Source organism: Convolutriloba macropyga, chromosome 1 (genome assembly GCF_964194025.1).
Source record: "Convolutriloba macropyga chromosome 1, txConMacr16.3, whole genome shotgun sequence".
Lineage (NCBI taxonomy): Eukaryota > Metazoa > Xenacoelomorpha > Acoela > Convolutidae > Convolutriloba > Convolutriloba macropyga.
In genome coordinates, this window is record NC_134468.1 from 81044735 (window position 1) to 81063708 (window position 18974).

The 18974-nt window shown below is 37.5% G+C and overlaps 2 protein-coding genes across 4 annotated transcripts in view; both read right to left on the minus strand.

The window, feature by feature from the left end:
* LOC142343159 (pre-rRNA-processing protein TSR1 homolog) overlaps window positions 1-18974 on the minus strand; it is a 392765-nt gene that overhangs the window by 18509 nt on the left and 355282 nt on the right. The gene's annotated exons all lie outside the window — the stretch shown is intronic.
* Window positions 1728-18337, minus strand: LOC142343144 (oxysterol-binding protein-related protein 8-like). 2 transcript variants are annotated; one of them, XM_075394848.1, is made up of 5 exons: window positions 17656-18337; window positions 9743-10303; window positions 7949-9352; window positions 4120-4558; window positions 1728-3426 (listed from the first exon to the last, which is right to left on the minus strand). In XM_075394848.1, the coding sequence occupies exons 2-5, from the start codon at window positions 10170-10172 to the stop codon at window positions 1899-1901; spliced, it is 3801 nt and encodes a 1266-aa protein (XP_075250963.1). In that variant the 5' UTR covers window positions 10173-10303; window positions 17656-18337; the 3' UTR covers window positions 1728-1898. The 2 variants fall into 2 exon arrangements, with proteins under 2 accessions (XP_075250963.1, XP_075250955.1); XM_075394840.1 differs by lacking the exon at window positions 17656-18337 and adding an exon at window positions 15110-16858.

Consider the following 18974-nt stretch of genomic DNA (forward strand, 5'->3'; position numbering starts at 1 on the left):
GATAGTGCGAAATGACGCCACGCATGCGAGTGAAAGGAAAACAACAAAAAAATTGACTTTTCCAGCCTTGCTTTGTGAACAAATGTAATTAGAAAAACAGAGCTTTGCAATTATAATTAACGATTGAAGATGTCAGCTGAAAAATTGGAGATGATGAGATTATTTTTACATAGAGACAACCGGAATATTACCTTTTTAATTTCTTTTGCGAAAATAGTTGGATTGTCTGACAAAGCACCTTCTAGATTTTAATTTCGAAATGCCTTTGAAAAGATGTGACCCTTGTGAACTGCTTCAATATGGAGTTTATTGACAATTTAAAGCTTTGGAAAAACATTTAGTGTTTCGCTTATCTTTTATACCAATACGTTGACACAACTGTTGTTTACTTTAGCATAGTATGTATTTTGAAACATTAATGCAAAAAAAATTCCGTCCCCGACTGTAGTGTGTTGAGATATTTTTTACACGACTGACCAATGAACGGTTCGCCACAAAATTTTACATGCAGAAAAAGCTGACAGACTTTTACTACTGTCATCTTGCTTCCATTCCATTATTATATGACACGATCAAAAATTATTTGTCATTGCAGCTTTAGGGCCTTAGGATTTTTCTTTTGCAAGATTGTCTAGAAGTTTTTGGCTAGAATATAAAAGCTTTCCATTTTTAATTTGATCAGACACACCGATTAATTCGGATTAGCTGATAGTTTATTCATCTGGGTCCTTTAAGAAAACATATAATTTTTGAGAGTCAAAATTCAGTAAGGTTTTATTGTTGCTTTGGTTCACGAGTGTTAAGAGGCCCCAGTTTTTCTCTGCCTCAAAGGAATTTTGAAAAAACCTTTTCATTGTTAAAAAAATATTTGGTTCTCCGACCTTGGGTTTGAGATATTTGTTAAAAAGTATCTTGCACGTCATGTGGCGGCAAATTCTTCAAAAGCAGGAAAATTTGGGGGATTCTGACAAATTTATTTGTTATCCACTCCCCAGTGACAAGATTTGGTCCACCTATCAAGATTTGGACCAACAAAACATTTGGTCCTCCTAGCTTAGAAAATATGCAAATTTGGAAAATAATTGACGGCGATTAAATGCAATCATATCGCAAATAAGGGCTCTAACAGTATCTATTTAAATGTTTCAGAGCTTCGTTTCGAAAAAACACGAACAAAAACAGTTATTTCGCCCGCTCTCTTTTCCTTAAACCGCAGTAGTATGAACAATCACCCACTTCTCTCTGCTGCTTTTCAAATTTTTCCAGCAGTGACAACAAATTTTATAATGTCCTATTTCCTGTTTCAAACCCATTCCAACAAAAAGAATGCATGAAAATAGTTAACTCCAATACTCTTTTGCAACACCTGCAGAAAACCAATACTCCTTTTAGAGTACTGGATAACTCGATTTTTCGCCTCATTTCCTGACGTGCCATGATGAAAAACACTCGAAAATAAATCCGAAATAGGTGAACAAAATGTTTTAAAAAGTGAATATTATATTACTTCAGGTCGCTGAAAGCCGTGGCGATATCAAAATTTTGGTACAAAAATTTAGTTCAACTGCAGTCCCCGAGTGCTGGCTGGAATTTGAGAACAAGCGCTCATTAATTATTTATTGATTTAACCTTCTTCAGTAAACGTTTGTGCAATTGCTGGCCTATCATCTTTTTGAACCGAATACGCAATGAAAATGTAGCCTAACTCATGATGCAAAAAACAGCAGTGAAATAGAAATTCAAATTGAATTGGAAAATAATCTGATTTGATCTAAAACATAGTTTACTGAATAAATTATGGAGAACTGTCTCCCAAAGCAACTTCCCTTAGCTAAAGCTTACCAAACTAACTAAAATATCTCTACAGAGAGAGTTAGTTATAAATGGTTAAGATGTAATTAGGAGTGCTGGAACAAGTGTGAAAAATATTGGAAAAAGATCTGCACTAAAACTGCTATTGCAACTGTGATGATAAAAGTCATGATGTTAAATGCTCTATTTCTTTCATTCCTCAAACGCATTAGCTCATGGCGTAACATGTTAATCGCTTTCGTATTCTCGTCCAGAACCTCCGATAGTTTCCGAGCAATCGCAACCGAACCAGCAGTTTCGTGAGTGGGTGAACCAACAGGACTCCGACCAGCGGAACCAGAAGCTCTACTCTGTACTCTTGGCTGAGGCGCAGGTGGTACTGTGATTGAGGTCTTCTTCGCTGGACCTTGGTCACAACCAACTGGGGTTTCAGAAACGGAATTGGGCCATCTTTCGTCTCCAGAGGTTTCCTCCTCGTCGGCTTCCACAGGAGTGTCAAGTGAACTCTGTAATCCGGTTCCCAACGAAGGTCGCCGAGAGTTGCCTCCATTATGCGCGCCACTGGACCTGACCAAAGGCGCTATTTTGTGCTTGGTCAAGGTTCGAATTACTCCTCTGTTTTCATACTGTCGCATATCATTTTCCTTATCCCAAGGTCTGTAGTCGGAAAACTTGTAGATATATTGACCGGAACCCATCGGATCTTCCCTGAAAAATTTTGTTTCCCAAGTTTCTCCAGTCGCTGCCCTGGATTTCGCTTCCTTCCTCTGGCGATCTTCAAGGACAAATTTTTCCTCTGTCGCCAAATTCTGATTGCCACTGTTAATAGCCTTTTCTACTTTTGACCAAAGCTTCTCCGATTCGAACTCATCCTGCTCAGAGAAGTCAATGACATACCTAGGTAGCCGTTTGCTTTTCACTTCCGATGTAACCGCCCAAATCATAGAGCGCTCTGGACTCGAACCTCTGAAGTCCGTCATGAAAATTTCTCCATCCCATTTTCCTTCTATGGATGCGAGCTTCTTGCCTCCCAGCGAAATGTGTCCCATTATTGCATTGGTTGAATCTTTCCCACCAAATAAATAAGGTTTCAGTTTGAACTCAATGTCTGTGTGGTAACCCGTCTTTTCGCAGCTAACGTGAACTTTTCCGCCAAGTTCCATGCTGAGAGTTCCAAAAAGGATCCCTTTACAAAATGCGTACGGAAATGTAATATCATAATCTTCACCTTTGGTTAATAAAGTTAACTTTGCAGTTCCGTCAAACAAAGCCGAAACCGACGTCCCGTAAAATCTTGATTTGGCTAAAATGGTACCGCTTATAGCGAAACCCTCTGCTCGATTTGACACGTGAAAAGTTGAAATTGGAGGATGATGGGATACCTGTTCTGCAATGTAGAATGTTTTGGATCCTGATGGATGTTGCCAATAGCAACGGAAGTACTCGCCCAAAATGGGGTTGTATGGTTTCTTGAGGCCTTTCGGTTTCTTGTAGAATCCGGCCAGGTAAAATATGACGATGCTTTTCATTCGCTCAAAGGGGTCGTCTTGGGCTATTGCACTGGAGATCATGTCACAATGATAGTAATAGTCACTCAGCTTGTCCAGAAATGACCTGAAACAAACTTCCAGGTCAACAACTCTATGGACATAAATTCATTTGATATTTTTTTCATTTCTTTTCATTCACATGAGTGAAAAAAATTAAGTGTTTTTTGCGCTGTTAATGATGTTAAAAAGAATAAAATAAAAATTACATTTCCAACTATAAAGCCAACGTTGAGTGCTCTTTCTTTCAAAGCTCGAAAATTTAAACGAAATTATCAAATTATCTTTCAAATTGATCCGAAAAATGTCCTCTGCGGATGTGAAACAAACGACGAACGTCTGACGAATTGCTTTCGAACGGTTGGCGGGGCAATTTATAGGGGGAGTGGCTTATAGAAGTTTTTACGGTTGCGAAAATGCTGCCCCCAGAGGAGTTCGAACCCACAATCTCCAAATAACAGTCTGGCATCTTAACCACTAAGCTAAAACGGTTTTGATTCTCATTCGCTCACAATCGCTTTTATATTAGCAATAATCTTTAATTGAACATGAGCACAACTTCGATCACTGAGAAATTCAAGCATGAAGAAGTCACTCACGAAGAATATTCTAGAACAAAAGCGCAAAAACGGTCGACCGAAAATTGTGCACCAAAAAGACACAACGTTTACAATAATCGCCTCAAACTTCATTCGAGAGCAATTGAACATACACTCAAAATACGAACATGTCAAAACAGCTGAGAAATGTCAGTTCATACCTTGGTTCCAAGATAAATGTTGGCAGCACAACTTTTGATAGATCCATGCCAGGCTTGACTTGCTTCACCAAGGTCAGGATCAAACTTTTATTCTCGCCATGAACTGACTCTTCCTGCCCTCCTCCTTCCAGATCACCCATGACCTCTGGGGGTGCCAGAATATACTTGGCCTCCACTGGTTTACCCAGAGGTCCCATTTCAATTCCTGGACTGTTAGGAGCGGTACTGGGCTCGTTCGGATCTGGATCAACAGTGGAGGAGCTGTCAAGATGCTGACGGTTACCGGCATCGTCATTCTCCGATTCCAACACCTCCTCTGTCTCATTGTCAAATAAAGCGTCACTTCGAAAGTGAATTTTGTCATCCGGATCGTGGTCGAACTCGTAATCGTGGTCTTCGTCCACTGGTGACGTTAAAATACTGTCATTCTGGGCATTTTCTACAAAAAAATTAATTTAGCCAACAATCTCCAACAATATTTTTGTTTCAAATTATAATTCTCTGTGCTCGACTGACCAATCAACGAAAAATCAACCGTTGAAAAATAATCAAGTTTAAAAAGTATACTTCAAGTTATTAGAAAAAAATCAGAAAATATCTCACCTTCAAACAACTTCTTTTACTGATACAATAAAATGGAAAACCGTGTAATTAAAAACTTTAAGGATCATGAAAATATGCCCCACGAAAAATCTTGGCGTACTACTTAAACTAAACATAACCGAAGAACGTCGGGAGAATTGGGCGAGTGGTTGCCTTCTTCATCATTAGCTAGCTTCGGCATAGAGAGGCTAGCTCAAACTTGATTGAGGGGGGGGGGGGGGTGGAGCGAGGTGGGGGTTCGAGCTTGCGGTGTTACGGGTGCAATTAGGTAAACTCCGCAGACAAACTGAAAAACGAAAATTTATAAAAAAAGCTGAAACCGAAATAAAATTGACTGACAATTCAATTCCAAATTAATCCAAGAAAAGACGTCAAAAACATTAAGTCCAATAAAACGCGTAAAAGTTGCCCAAAAAACATTTGTTTTGATACTAAAAACCAGAAAAACAACCAATTTACACAATTTTCTGATCATATATTTAACTTATTCTAATCATTGAGCCGGAGAAATTTGAATGACCGCTTTTATTTCAATTAATCTGGCTTTCATAAATACATCTTCAAGATGTGACTATAATTTCTCGGAGACTACAAATTATCACACTATTAAATTGAGATCACCATCCATGTTTATACAATCTGTGCGGACATGTATGATAATGGGAGAGTAGTTGAGTAATCTGCGCAAGGCAGGCACCATTAGCAGAAATGAAAGTCATAGCAGCCCAAGCACAGTTCATAGAACTGAACAAATTACACAAAATCTTGTTGGTTACAAAAGGAGCCATAAAAATTCAGCAAAGCATAAAACTGTTGAAATTTTTGTTAATTTAGCACGTGCGTAAGACGATTTGCGTAAGACGTCGAGGAGCTGCAATCAAGCGACAGTTTGGATGCATGGAAGACTCCGATTGTGATGAGCGATCCATTTGCAGCGATTTGAAAATTTGCGTAATTGGGGAAAGAACGTAAAGAAGCACCCCCTTGCAAAAACCTTTGAACTAAAATTTGAGTAACTAAGTGTATACAGTTAAATTCCTGATTATTCAGAAGGCATGTAAACTTTAACCTTTCGGTTATATTATTAATTTACATGTTTGGAAAAAAATAAACTTGTAATAGAAAAAATTTTCAAAAGAGAACGAGTGGTCTCAAAAAAATTAAAACCAGTACCTTAAAACCTACAAAAATTAAGCTTCGTCAAAAAGCAGAAAGCTCCTTTTAAAGAAATGCTCCAATAACCCCGAGAAATCTCCCAATGTTTTATTTGAAAATACGTGGCACATAAGCATCATTGATAAACAAACAGTACCTGTCAATAATGTCCACTTGTCAACAGGGGTTACAAAAAAACGATACAAACCACAAAAGCCAGAAAAAATAGAAAACTCATTCACTTTTGAAACCGATTAGAGTACTGGGATATCGCACGTACAATTGCTAAATGTGTTAAAAAATTAGGCAAATTCTTACATGAGAAATGGGCCACTAAGTTTCCAAGTGTCCTTTAAACATTGCAGGAGTGTATAAGAAGCAAGAACTACAGGTGTTACAGCTCACTAATAAATTAAGACCTTTGCACAATAACATTTCAGCGTCTTCCTATATTTCATTTCTCCATGTTCGATATCTTAACAAATGAGCAAATTTCCTGAACATAAAGGGAAAGAAGGATGCCAACAAAAAACAAAAACTGTTCGAGACGCAAAAATACCTAAGGAACCCCAACAAGTACAACAAGATCAATTTAAAAGATTTCACTAAGGTAAAAAATAAACACCGCAGAACACCTTAAACTATGTGCAAGAATCTAATTTAAATAAAAACGCTATAAAGAGAACGAGTGGTCTCAAAATAATTAAAACCAGTACCTGGAAACCTACATGTTAAAATGTAAAATTCTTAAAATTAAGCTACCTCAAAAAGCAGAAAGCTCCTTTTAAGGAAATGGTCCAATGACCTGACAAATTTACCATTTTTTTTGAAAATACGTGGCATTACATATGCATCATTGATAAACAAACAGTACCTGTCAATAATGTGCACTTGTCAACAGAGGATTAAAAAATAACGAGAGAAACCAGAAAAGCCATAAAAATTAGCAAATTCATTCACCTTTCAAACCGGTTAGAGTACTGGGATATCGCTCGTATAATTGCTAAATATAGTACATATGTTAAATAAAAAATTAAGCAAATTATTACAAGAGAAATGGGTCACTATGTCTCAAATATTCCTTTAAACATTGCGATCGCTTTTTGATGGAGTGTCAAGAAAGAAATACAGGCATTACAACTCAGTCATAAATTACGACTTCTGCACAATAGGATTTCAGCGTCTTCCTACGTTTCATTGATCGATACCTTAACAAATGAACAAAATTGCTCATTTACAAAAAGGGGAAGAAGATTATCAATAGAAAACAAAAATTACTTTTCAAGGCGCATCGTAGGGACCCGAGCAAGTGCAAGATCAATTGAAAAGAATTCACTAAGCTAAAAAACATTAAACTCCACAGAACACCTGAATTTATGTGCACGAATTCGCTGTCTGTTTCTGTTGGAAATATTTATTTGAAAACTGACAGCAGAAATACTCAAATTAATCCACCAAATTCATTTGTTACCTGCAGTGAGAAAGATGCATGCAAATTTCGAATCGGAATATTCATTGCTCTTGATTACTTTCAAGGAACGTCCCTTTTTACTCCAAGATCAAAAAACTTTAATAGGAAACCGTGATTTAAAATAACCCGGAGCTCTCATAGGATTTCATCACTGAATCAGTTAAATTACATTCTGTTTTTTTTTACAATTACCATAACTCTGTACATGTCACTTTTTCTAATTTATAGAATGCAATATTTCAACGCAATGAGTCATCGTCTGAGCGCTCTATGCGCATTCTTAAGACATCTATGGCGCAGGTTCCATCGGAAAAAACCACTACCAGATCATGAGATTTTTTTAATGTGGATAGAATGCACTGGTTACTTTGAAGTACCGTCAAACCCTGCCGTCAAAGTCAAAGTTTGAAGTACCGTCAAAAAGTTTTAAATTTACACTTAGAGTCCTCTTTCCTCTCATAAGACGTATTTTTACTCAAAAAAAATGACTGGAAAAAATTGCTGCCATAACGTCAAGTAGTTTTTGCTTATAATTTCAATGTAAACTAGAATTTTCAGAAGGATTAAACGAAAATTAGGCCATTTTCAGAAGTGTCTTACCGTTCATAGAACTCTTGAGCCTAGCGGGAGCGATTTTCATGGTCAATTCCAAATGGTCCATCCAACACTTTCCATCGGAGTCGGAAAGAGCTCTGAATATCAAATAACATGAGGGCAAATTCAGCCCCATAAGAGACGTACTCTCCCCATGTGGTCCTCTTAGCGCCCAAATTGATTGTTCTAAAGGGTGAAAAAGTTTAAAACAAAAGCCGTCCTTTTTTGAAGGTCGCTCCATTAATTGGCACGCACTCAGCAGCACCGTAGCTACCCATTGGCCACTTTTGTTTGTTTTCTGGCTACGATAGAGCACCAGCAAACCTGGCTTCAGAACACAGTAAAGTCTGATCCAGGTTTTTAAGTTTGTCCTCACTTTCAGAAAGTTCGCTATCATTTCAATCGACGGATCGTTCAGAGTTGACATAATTTCTTGGGCAAATTTCTTCTTTTCTTGTCTGTAAAATTTCTTCTGCTCCCTTAACGATTCCTTTTTTGATGGCTTGCTGCTGGAAAAACTCTTGGAAAATGGTGTCGAGCTTCCAGTGAGTCCGTCACTGCTCATTTCTTTCTCGGCATTCGAGTCCAGTTTTGTGTCTGAAATACTTTTTTGCAAAAATTCGCTTCCAGTTACAGTTGGACTGTGAGTTCCAACGTATGGAAACTGGGAATCCACGCTCGCTTGATACGCAGATACATCATGCTTCAAGTTCGGAGTCCTCGGAGATGCAATATTGTGAACTCCATCTCCGATCGCTGAGATGCTCGAATGGCTCATTCCTGACGTCACACTGTCCGTGAAGCCTCTCAATCTGTGCTTGTTAGTTGAAGGCGAGCTGACCAAATTTGGTCTGTCTTTAGAACTGTGATGTCCGGTCAAGGTCGCCATTGAGGTGAGTTGGTTGTGATGGTTCGGTTGCATAGACGACAGGGCACTGTTTGAACTGTTAGTATTCAAGTTATTACCAACTGTATGGTCCAACTGAGCGACTGTAGAGTTGTAATTTGCATTATGAAAATTATGTGATGTATTTGAAGCATTTAAAGGGTAGCTATGATAGTTCGAATTAAACGTAGATGATGTAGAATTACTGTTTGTCAAGTTGTTGTTACCACCAACACCATTATTGGCAACCGAAGCTGTGCTATTCGTTACAGCATTAGGTGTGTTGAAAGACGTGCTGCTAGTACTACTACTTCTAGATAAACTTGCGGGCATCGCTGTCGACGTCATTGTCGCCTCTCCCACCACAGACGGACAATCAGGGCTAATCTCGATGGAGCCCGCAGTGGGGTGGGGGTCACTACCGATACTAGCTGAACAAATTTTCTCTGTCTGGTGATGTAGATTAGACGAGTTTTGACCTTGTTGAGCTGTAAATTTGGTGGAAGTTGGTGTTGCGGTTTCTTCTGCAACAATTAATGCTGCTGCTGTTTTGTTTTGAGTATTTTGGCAATTCTTATCTTACCACTTACACTAATTTTGCCATTACTAGTTATTACTACCAGTGCCCTTTGACACTACAAGCGGTGTAGTAGTATTCATCTGACTTATAATATTACCACCACCAATACCATAACTATTACTACAATTATTACTGCTGTTAGTGTTATGACTACTGATAGTGTTGTTATTACGCAACTGGGGGCAAAATGACGGAGCAGTTGTGTGATTATGATTTTGACAGTGTTGTTGTTGGTATTGGTTAGCCTTGTGGGCGTTGTAATTAGTTAAGCTAGTTATTTCAGAAACAGCAGCAGCAGCATCGCTTTCACTGCTACTAGAAGATAAAACGTCACCTCCTGCGTTTGAAATTGCAGATATGTTTCTGCTTTTGCAATATGGCGCAATTTCTACTGACCAAGTACCAGGTTCAATTATACTCGTATTTGAACCCTCCCCGTTCAAACTAGAACTGAACTCATATGTCGACACCTTCTCATGGTCGCTTCTTAGCGGAAAGTATGCACACTTAGACGGCTCTTCAACTTGTTCGCCCTCGAATCCCGGGGTTTGATCTAAATTGGCTTCTTTTGAGGTGACAGGGTGACGGTGTAAATTTGGGCTGCTAGAGTTGGTACAAAACGAGGTAGATTTGTTGGTTGTTGAGTTGTTGTTGTTATTGAGAGAACGTTGGTGTTGTGATTTTGGCTGTATAGTAAGTTGACCATTAGTAGAAGTTGACAAAATGTTGTTAGTGACAGCAGGAGTCTGACTGTCCGTAGACATAATAGCACGAGAGAAGAGAAGAGGGGGAAGAGTTAGTAGCGATCACTTGTTCAAGAGACGAACAATAAGAAGCAGTTTCATTAGTCTCAATTGGTTGGCCCTCCCTCAAACCAACGCCAAACAGGTTACATCTGAAACAACCAATAAACCATGAACAATGATCTTAACTGCACCAAGGACTGTTTCACACAAATCTCAGAACAAAACAATTCCCACAGTAAATGTTCAAAAGAACCTTTATTAGAAGATTGAAGACAAAGTACTGTAATTCTCGCACATCATTTTCTTAGTCCCGAATATTTGAACATACTATGGTTTTGTTATTACAATGCCCATGAAGCAGAGGCGAAAAATTTGGGGTACTGATGGCCCAATAGGATGTACTCAGCGGTTTCAGTTACTGAATGTCACATGAACAAAAATTAAGTTTCGAAGGAGACTTTTCGAGACAGCGACAACTGCAAAAAAATCACAAATCCGATACACATGAACCTAGGATGTTTATGTAAATCAGATTTGATTCAAAAACAAAGGCACGCGCAGCATCGATGGAAAACCCGAATCAATTTAAAGTTTTTGTTTAGCTCACCAAATCAATACTAATTCTGCATAAAAACTCAACGCCACTGAGAAAACCAAGCAGGTGTTTATTATTAAGAAAAGTTGTAGCGTCAATTCGATCTTAAAAACTAGAACCGCTATAAAATTTGACTTGTTTCGACTATTGCTTTCCTGATCGTTGAGATACACCATTTTGCCAGAACTAGATGTAATAGTTACAGAACTATTTTTGCATGTACGAATTCAGGCACTTATCAATGAGTTATCAAACGCATTTCTCTAATTGTTTTAGACCACCTATCTAAATAGGCAAAAATGAATCACTTCTCAAAGAACCATTTTTTCTAACTTCTGGGAAAACAGTTAAGGAAGCTGCTCTGTGAGACCAAAAAATTTTTGAAGCAAGAAGTTCCACGAAGCACTCAAAACAAGGAAGTGATTTCAAAATTTCATTTTCTGATCAAAGGAGAAACATCAAAGGGAGAGCAACTCGCAATAAAAAAAATGGTGAAAAGACGACCATTTTCATATGAGCAAAAATTATTAGATTCTGCCTTTTTAACATATCATAGGAAATTCAAATTTATTCCTGAGAGACTTCTAGTTATGAAACAGAATTTGGATGCCTGATTTGGAAAACATCAGGACTAAGCTAACTTCTAAACTAAAGGCCACTAAAGACTAAAAAATACTAACAAAACCAACAGAGATGGGTATATTGGTTTTGTTCTTCAACGCTGTACATCAAAATACACTACGTTACATGGCAAATTTTTTTGCTGATCAAATGGATGCGAAAATCACAATCAAAATCATTCTAAATTGCTTTCTAAATTTGGATTCTCTATCATCTTTGATTGCAAAGTTCATGTAAATTATCAGTCGTCACTGATTATACATATGACCTCCTACTGATTTTACCGGGACGAAGAACTGTGACGCAAACCCCCACGAGAAGCCAAAGTAAACAGCGCTGTTCAAGGATATCATTACACAAAATGTCATGATATTGTCAAGATTTACAATCCTAATCAAAGTAACCAGGTTCTGATGCTAAAATGTTTCTAACGTTTTTGTACTCTTCTTAGAGGACGGAAAAGTGATTAGACTTCCATCACAGCTAGGTATTGTTACGTGAGAGTACTGATACCCCTTATATATAGGTGGTCCAACACACGTTGGACAACAACTTTGTTCAATCACAGTGTGTTTAACTAGAAGTGGACTACACCCGCTTTTTATTATGTAAATTTAATCCAGGCTATTAACATTTTGGATATTTTCTGTTTGCGCCCCCTCAGCTTGGTGGGTATTATTTGAAAAACCCAATTGCTCGTGCCAAATTTTTCCATAATGATTTACTATTTCGAATTTTCTAAACTTTTCCAAAAAATATCTAAACAATTACCTTTGCGTCAAAAATTAATTATCTTCAACGTTCACCAGTTGCCTCTACATAATTGTAACATCTGGAATGCTTACAATCAACAACTACATATTTCCGAAATTTTAGACTTTCCGCTTGTCTCAATTGTTTTTCTCGGACCTAGGGTAAGCATTTTTGTTAACCTGTCTAAATAACTATATAACTTAGTGTTCACTGCAAAAAATGGTTTCAAACCGATTCCCGGTAAAAAATAGCAACAAAATTTTTGGAACTTATTCCTTAATTCCTATTATATTTTAAGAAGTATCTATTTTGATCATTAATTTAATCGAAATTGAAACTAAACAAAACAATTAATTGCAAAGTCATTATTAAGATTGGAATATTCAAGCATAACTGGCAAATTGCTAGAAAATAGCCGCAATAGCTTCATAGATCTGTAGTCTCAAAAAGAAGGTAAAAAAACAGACAAAAGAAACGTATTCTTTTCATTAAGGGCCGAGATGTTAAATTTTGATTTAGAATCCGCATCAGCAGTATTAAGAATTCACTTTTTCTATTAGCTATTCTTAAATAACCTTCAATTAGAGTGACAAGCACTCGTTTGACCTTATCTCTTTGAATTAAAGCACAGAAAAGTCAAATTCAGGGGGAGGAGGTCATTTTTGAGAGTGAGGTAAGTCACGTGTGAACAAAAATTTAATCACGCGAATGAACAAAAAAAACTCGCTCCACTAAGAGCGAAAATGACGTCACGCACGCACTTCAGTTAAAATTGCATGAAAAAAGGAACAAAAAGCAGATTTCAAGTGGTTGTGACGTCATATGGTCGTAACAAAAATTGTTACGACGAAATAAATAAAAAGCAAGATAAAGCCAATAATAGCCTCAGCTATCGCTTCGCGGCTATTAAAAATACAAAATACGTTTTTTCAGGATAATTCCGAGGGAAAACCATAAAATTTTTGATATTTTATCCTTCCAATCTACCTGTGGTTAAATCAACTGTTAAAAAATTGGTTATCACTTTGCAAGAACAAAATTGCAAACACTTTTTTTTTCAAAATTTTGATATCGATTATTTCTAATTTCCAAAAAAGGGTTTATCGCTACATCTAATGGATAACTGGGCTCCTTGAATATTTCCAATGTTTCAATACTCTAAAATCAGTTCGAAAAAAAATTTACCGCTTACAAACTTTTTAGGCACTCATTCTGGGTTTGTTCAGCTTTGTTTTCTAATCAACATCAATTTCGAAAGCCTTTTTTAAACGAATTGAGGTTTTTTTAACACTAAATTTAAATGCTTTCAAAATCCTGAGACAAGGATAGACCAACAATACAAATTTACACTATCACTATTTTTGTCCAACCCACATCTTTATAGAAAAATTTGATTGATAACTTTCAATTAAAAGATAGGTCGAAAGGTTTTTCGAGAAAATTAAGTCGAAAGGGAATCGCACAATTTCAACTGTACAGCGATAGAGGTCATTGAAAATGAAGGAGTCAAATGATCACAAAAATAATGGATCGAGACAACAAATAAATAATTATAGCAGAACAAGTCCAGAAACGCAATCCAAAGAATTGAATAAAAATCATTGAAATCCTTGATTTAATAAGAAATCTTGATGGCCAGAGAGCAGACAAAAAGAAGAGAACAACTAGAAAATCTATTTAATTTTTTTTTGAATAAATAAGCAAGAATTACTGAAACATTGAAAATTTTTTGAAGCTTATGGCTTCAGAAGCCGATTTGTGCAGCTAACTTTAGCCCATCAACTCTTGTGCATACCCTTACTAGCTATTGGTGTTCCCTAAATTAATATAACCCAAAAACGGTATAAAAATTGTAAAAAATGAAAACAAAAAGTGACCACACATTTTCTTGTTGGAGTTGTCATAACTAATACAGATGCATCGAAAGACAAATCAGGAAAATCTTGCTGCTACAAGATTACTCAGAACTCAGCTACGAGAGATCAAGACTCATTGCACACAAAATTCAATTTCACCTTGAATTTCGGCTTTCCCAACAATCTCTGCACACTTAGCATAAATACAATTGGAGCTACCTTAGGACCTGTTGCGCAACTCAATGCCCCGTGCTTTACCTGTTTATATTGTTTTGAAATCTCAAAGACCAAAAAAATGTGTAAATAGATGTCACGAAAAAGACAGGACCAAAACAATCCAGATTCGTTCGATTTTAAGAAAAATACAAGACCCATAATAGTCTCGGTATTGTTTCGCGTCTTTTAAAAAACTCTCCGCGATTCGTGATCTATAGGTGACGCGACATTAACGAAGTGAGACAATCTAACAACTAACGAACGAGAACTACGCAATTGTTCGAGATGTAATTTATAATTTCGAAGTGTCACGAAGGAGCGTCACGAATTTCTCAAGTTTTAAAATCTACCATTCCGAGCCTACCGCTGCAGAGATCTGGCATTAAAAATTGCACTGCACTGTCTACAATAAAGAAATTCTTAGAGAAGGCCAATTTGAAACACACATGCGTTGGAAGACCAATTTGAAACAGGCGCGTGCAAATTATGATCGCGCACTGCTAGATCATTACAGTTCTAGAACGCCAGATTTCCTATATACAGTGCCAGATTTTTAAACTGCGGGCAGTTTAAGACTTGCAAAGTGCACGTTTGAAGCAAAAGGTTAAATGACTCTATTAAAGTCATTTCTAAACTCTGACTTCAATCTGGAAACCCTCGATTCAAGCCAGGTTTCTCAAATGATTTCATCAGAGTCAAGTAACCTTTACTTGAAAAGAACTTTTGCGTCTGGTAAAATATGGCACTGTAAAAACGAAAACCTGGCACACTTGAATCTAGCACTGCAGAGATCTCGCATTTTAAAATTAGCACACGAGTGTTTCCAGATTTATTACTGGACAAATCCAGTCACGTAGTTGGTAGCACCATACATATTAGCGAATTTAAAAGCGGCCATTTTGAAAATTACGTACCTTTTGATTAAAGATTTCAAAGCCATTGCTACACAAGACAAATACACAGCAACAGAGAAAGAGAAGCGGCTTGTTAAGAGAGAGCGTGTTTGTGTGTCAGTATGCTCTCTTCTTGTATAAATAAACGAAGAGGTAAGGTTTCCCTGCAATCTTCAACACAAACAAAGCAAACGTGATTGAAGCTCTTGGGGGGAGGGGGAAGGGGAAGCGGGGGGTGAGGGTGGGCCTTGGAACGGAAACGAAAAGAAGCTCTCAAGATTTCAGAAGCTACGGAGGAGGAGGAATGGTGGCTAACAACATTACTTTCTCACTCACAATAGGGAACAAATCAGCTATTTGCTTGACTCGATACTAAGTCAAACAGAACACTGGGGAGGACAGAGCAAGCAAAACGAGTTGATGAGAGAACAGAAACAGAGAGTAAATTAAAATTCAATTTGAAGATGCAAATTGAAAACAGAGGGGGGTGCGCGTGCAGGGGGGGAGTGTGTTTGCGGGGATGGTAATCAAAAATAAAAGAGAAGACGGGACGGAAAGCGAAAGAAAGGGAAGGAGTATAAATTGAAGAGAGCGAGATAGAAGGAAATAATGTGACTATGTCGACTGAAAGAGCAGGGAAAGAATAGCAAACAAATAGGAGTGATATTAACAAGGGAGGGAGCGAAGCAAAGCAAGCGAGACAGAGCTATTACAGTTCTATCAGAAAAATAAACGCAATGCAGGGCTGTGTTAAAAATCCACACAAAACTCACAACAGCACGCAGGGCACAGCACAATGTATATAGTAAAATTGGCTGAGTAGCGCCCGATTGCAGATTAAAGCGCAGTACTTGTTGGTGTGTGTCAGAACTCGTACCACACCATAGGCACCCCCACACATACACAACACGGGAAGGTCTAAGTGGGTCTGAACAAGGTAGGGTTACACAATGAGAAGAAACAGGGTATTTTAAGGGGTGAATACGGCAACAGAACCCGGAAAGCTACTCGCGTAAGTATGACCTACGAAGCGAAACGGAGCAACAAGGAACTCAAGAATGGTAGTGGAGGGTTGAGGGGGAGGGGGTTAATCAATTTAGGAGGCATTAGAAAAGAAAGGGAGGACTATACGTGCAACAGAAAGTTACCCTAGTCTCTTGGGAAGACAAAAAGCGTCAAAAACGGGAGATAGATAGATAGAGAGAGAGAGAGAGAGAGAGAGAGAGAGAGAGAGAGAGAAGAGAGGAGCGAACTAGACATAGTTATTAGCCAGCAGGATGAAAAGTTAACTAGATTACAAAATGAGCCCTAGCAAAACCCATGAACTGCCGCCCGAACAATCCCGCAAATGTAATGGTAAGACGAAGAATTAATAACCAGCCGCCCCAGTCTGTAACATATAACGTATTAACTTGGCTGGCCAGTATTACATTACAAGACGTGGGTAATTCCTAATTTATTAAAATATTTGGATAGATGTCGCATATAAAAAACCAACACGCCTTTCTTTCCGTCTCTACAAAGCATTATCAAAAACAATTTTCTCCAGCTATGGTTGATAAAAATTTTTCATCACGTCAGAAAACACAGTAAATTATTCAATCAAGTCAATTATTTAAACGACTCGTTTTCTCTAAGGCGAATTTGTGCGCTTAATAACAAAAGCCATTGGTTAAAAATGCCTTCTATTTACGCAGATCAATTACGAACTAGAAGCAGCCCGGAAAAAGGAAAAACAAAAGATACTGTTTGGTTTAATATGAAAACAGATGGCTTTGTTGACGCGTTCAATTGACGCAAATCACAGACATACTTCATTACGGTAACATAGCACGTAAAAAGCGAGAGAGTGATAGAAGCGTGGTGGGGTGGGGGGGGGGGGGGGTTGAGGGGGAAAGAGCGACACAAGAAGTAATACTATTACATTTCATCAGTCCTTTTCAGGGAAACGGCGACCATTATACTTCTACAAGAGCACTGCGCGTGAACAATTCAATGAAATTCGCCAGCAAACGATTTGTTCAAACCAGCATGTATAATAAAAAATATATAAAGATATATCTAATATAACGATGGAATTGAGTTGCAATTAAATTCGAAAGGTGAATGCTTCAGCAAACGATACGCAATCTCAGGGGAATAGAATATGCTAAGCAGAAAAGCTGCAAGCACTTTTAGAATTGAAAAACTACGATTGATCATAAAGCGCCTTTTGAAGGAAGTGCTACCTTTGCATGTTTTAATACGCCTCAGAGCATATATAACATATATACTTTCACTATATATTTTTTCAAGGATTCATTGGAGGAGTAAAGTACCGGGGTTGGGGGGGGGGGGGCAATATTAGGCGTACGTGCGACGCATATTAAATTTACGTTTATGAATAGCCAAATTTTAAAGTTAGGAGCGATTGTTAGACAGGCGACACATTTCGACATTCAGATCAACAACGTTTTTGCGGAATATTAAATCACGATGGCTTGCCAATATAACATATAAGCTTTGAGCTTGAAAAAGAGCACAATTTAATCAATGGTCAAAAAATTCCTTGCAAAATTTAGAGTTACCTGAGAAAGTCAGTCGCCATATATTGAAGGGGTGTTGAGTTGAGATGAAATGTTTTCATTTCTCTAATGGAGACAAGGCAAGTCATAAATAATCCATAAAACACTCGCAAAACAGACGTTACAGTAGATCGACTCCAAGCCAAGAAATGTAATCAGTCATCAAAAATGTTGAACTAAAAGCTCCTGGGAAATTAATGTTTATTACCACCGAATTTATACAAAATGACATTTCGAGAAACAAAACTAAAAACAAAATTCTAGGTGTTAAAAATCTAAAATTAGATTTCCACATGAAAGCTGTTCAATTTATAAGACAATACAGGGGTTTAATGCAAGGAATGTAAAAATTTAGACCCACAAAAAGATTGATAAGTTTAATAAACAGCGAACGAATTCCAACAGGTTAACCATTTTTTTTAAAAAAAAAAGACGCTATAAAAATAATTAGGAAAGCTCAATAATTGTCATTAGATAAGCATTTTCTAGTTTCTAACGACAAGTTGAAAACTAAAGCATCGCATTAGGGAAGCTAAGCAAACATTGAAAGGAAAATCAGTTCAATTAAATTATTACAACCAGCAGAACGCAAAAATTCTCGTTTGATTCAAAGCTCCATTTTAGTAGCAGAGGTACTAGCTTGGTAAGTAAACTACAACCAGCTATAAAAACACACCTTATACTCTGTATGGTAGGAATTTGTGCTGAACAAACGCTGCAATGAAATCAAGGTACAATAAGAATGCGGTGTAAAAATTGGTGTGATTATTTTTTCATTTTGCCTGAACTAAAGTGCACATAGCTTTAGTGGATCTAAGTCGCTCCACCTAATGGTAGATAAACGGGATAAACCTAATACCTCTCTCAGCGAGAGAGAACGAGCGCCAATCTTGTGTAGTAGGTTTGCGTGTATGCTATTTCACGCTAGCTCCAGGACAGGTAATCGAATGTACTTAGCATAACGGCGAGAGAACCGAAACAAATACTGCAACTAAATAATTTTATTTAATCCACGTCCCTCCTCCCAAATTATGAAGATTTGGTAATAAGACAGGCTTTTAATAAGAGTTCGCTTTTAAGTCTTGCTACGTTTGATTAGTGTTCGATAAGTGACGATAAGAGATATTGGCTTAATGATGATGATGATGATGATGACGAATGAACATCGGAGTCACAATAATTAGATCGATTATATTGAATGTAGACTATATCAAGGCATGAAAATATACTAATTTTCACAAACTTTTATCCTATAGAGAACAAGGAGGCTCATTAATGTGCGTTCGCTCAAGAAATTCCGACCCGAGCTGATCAAAACTTTT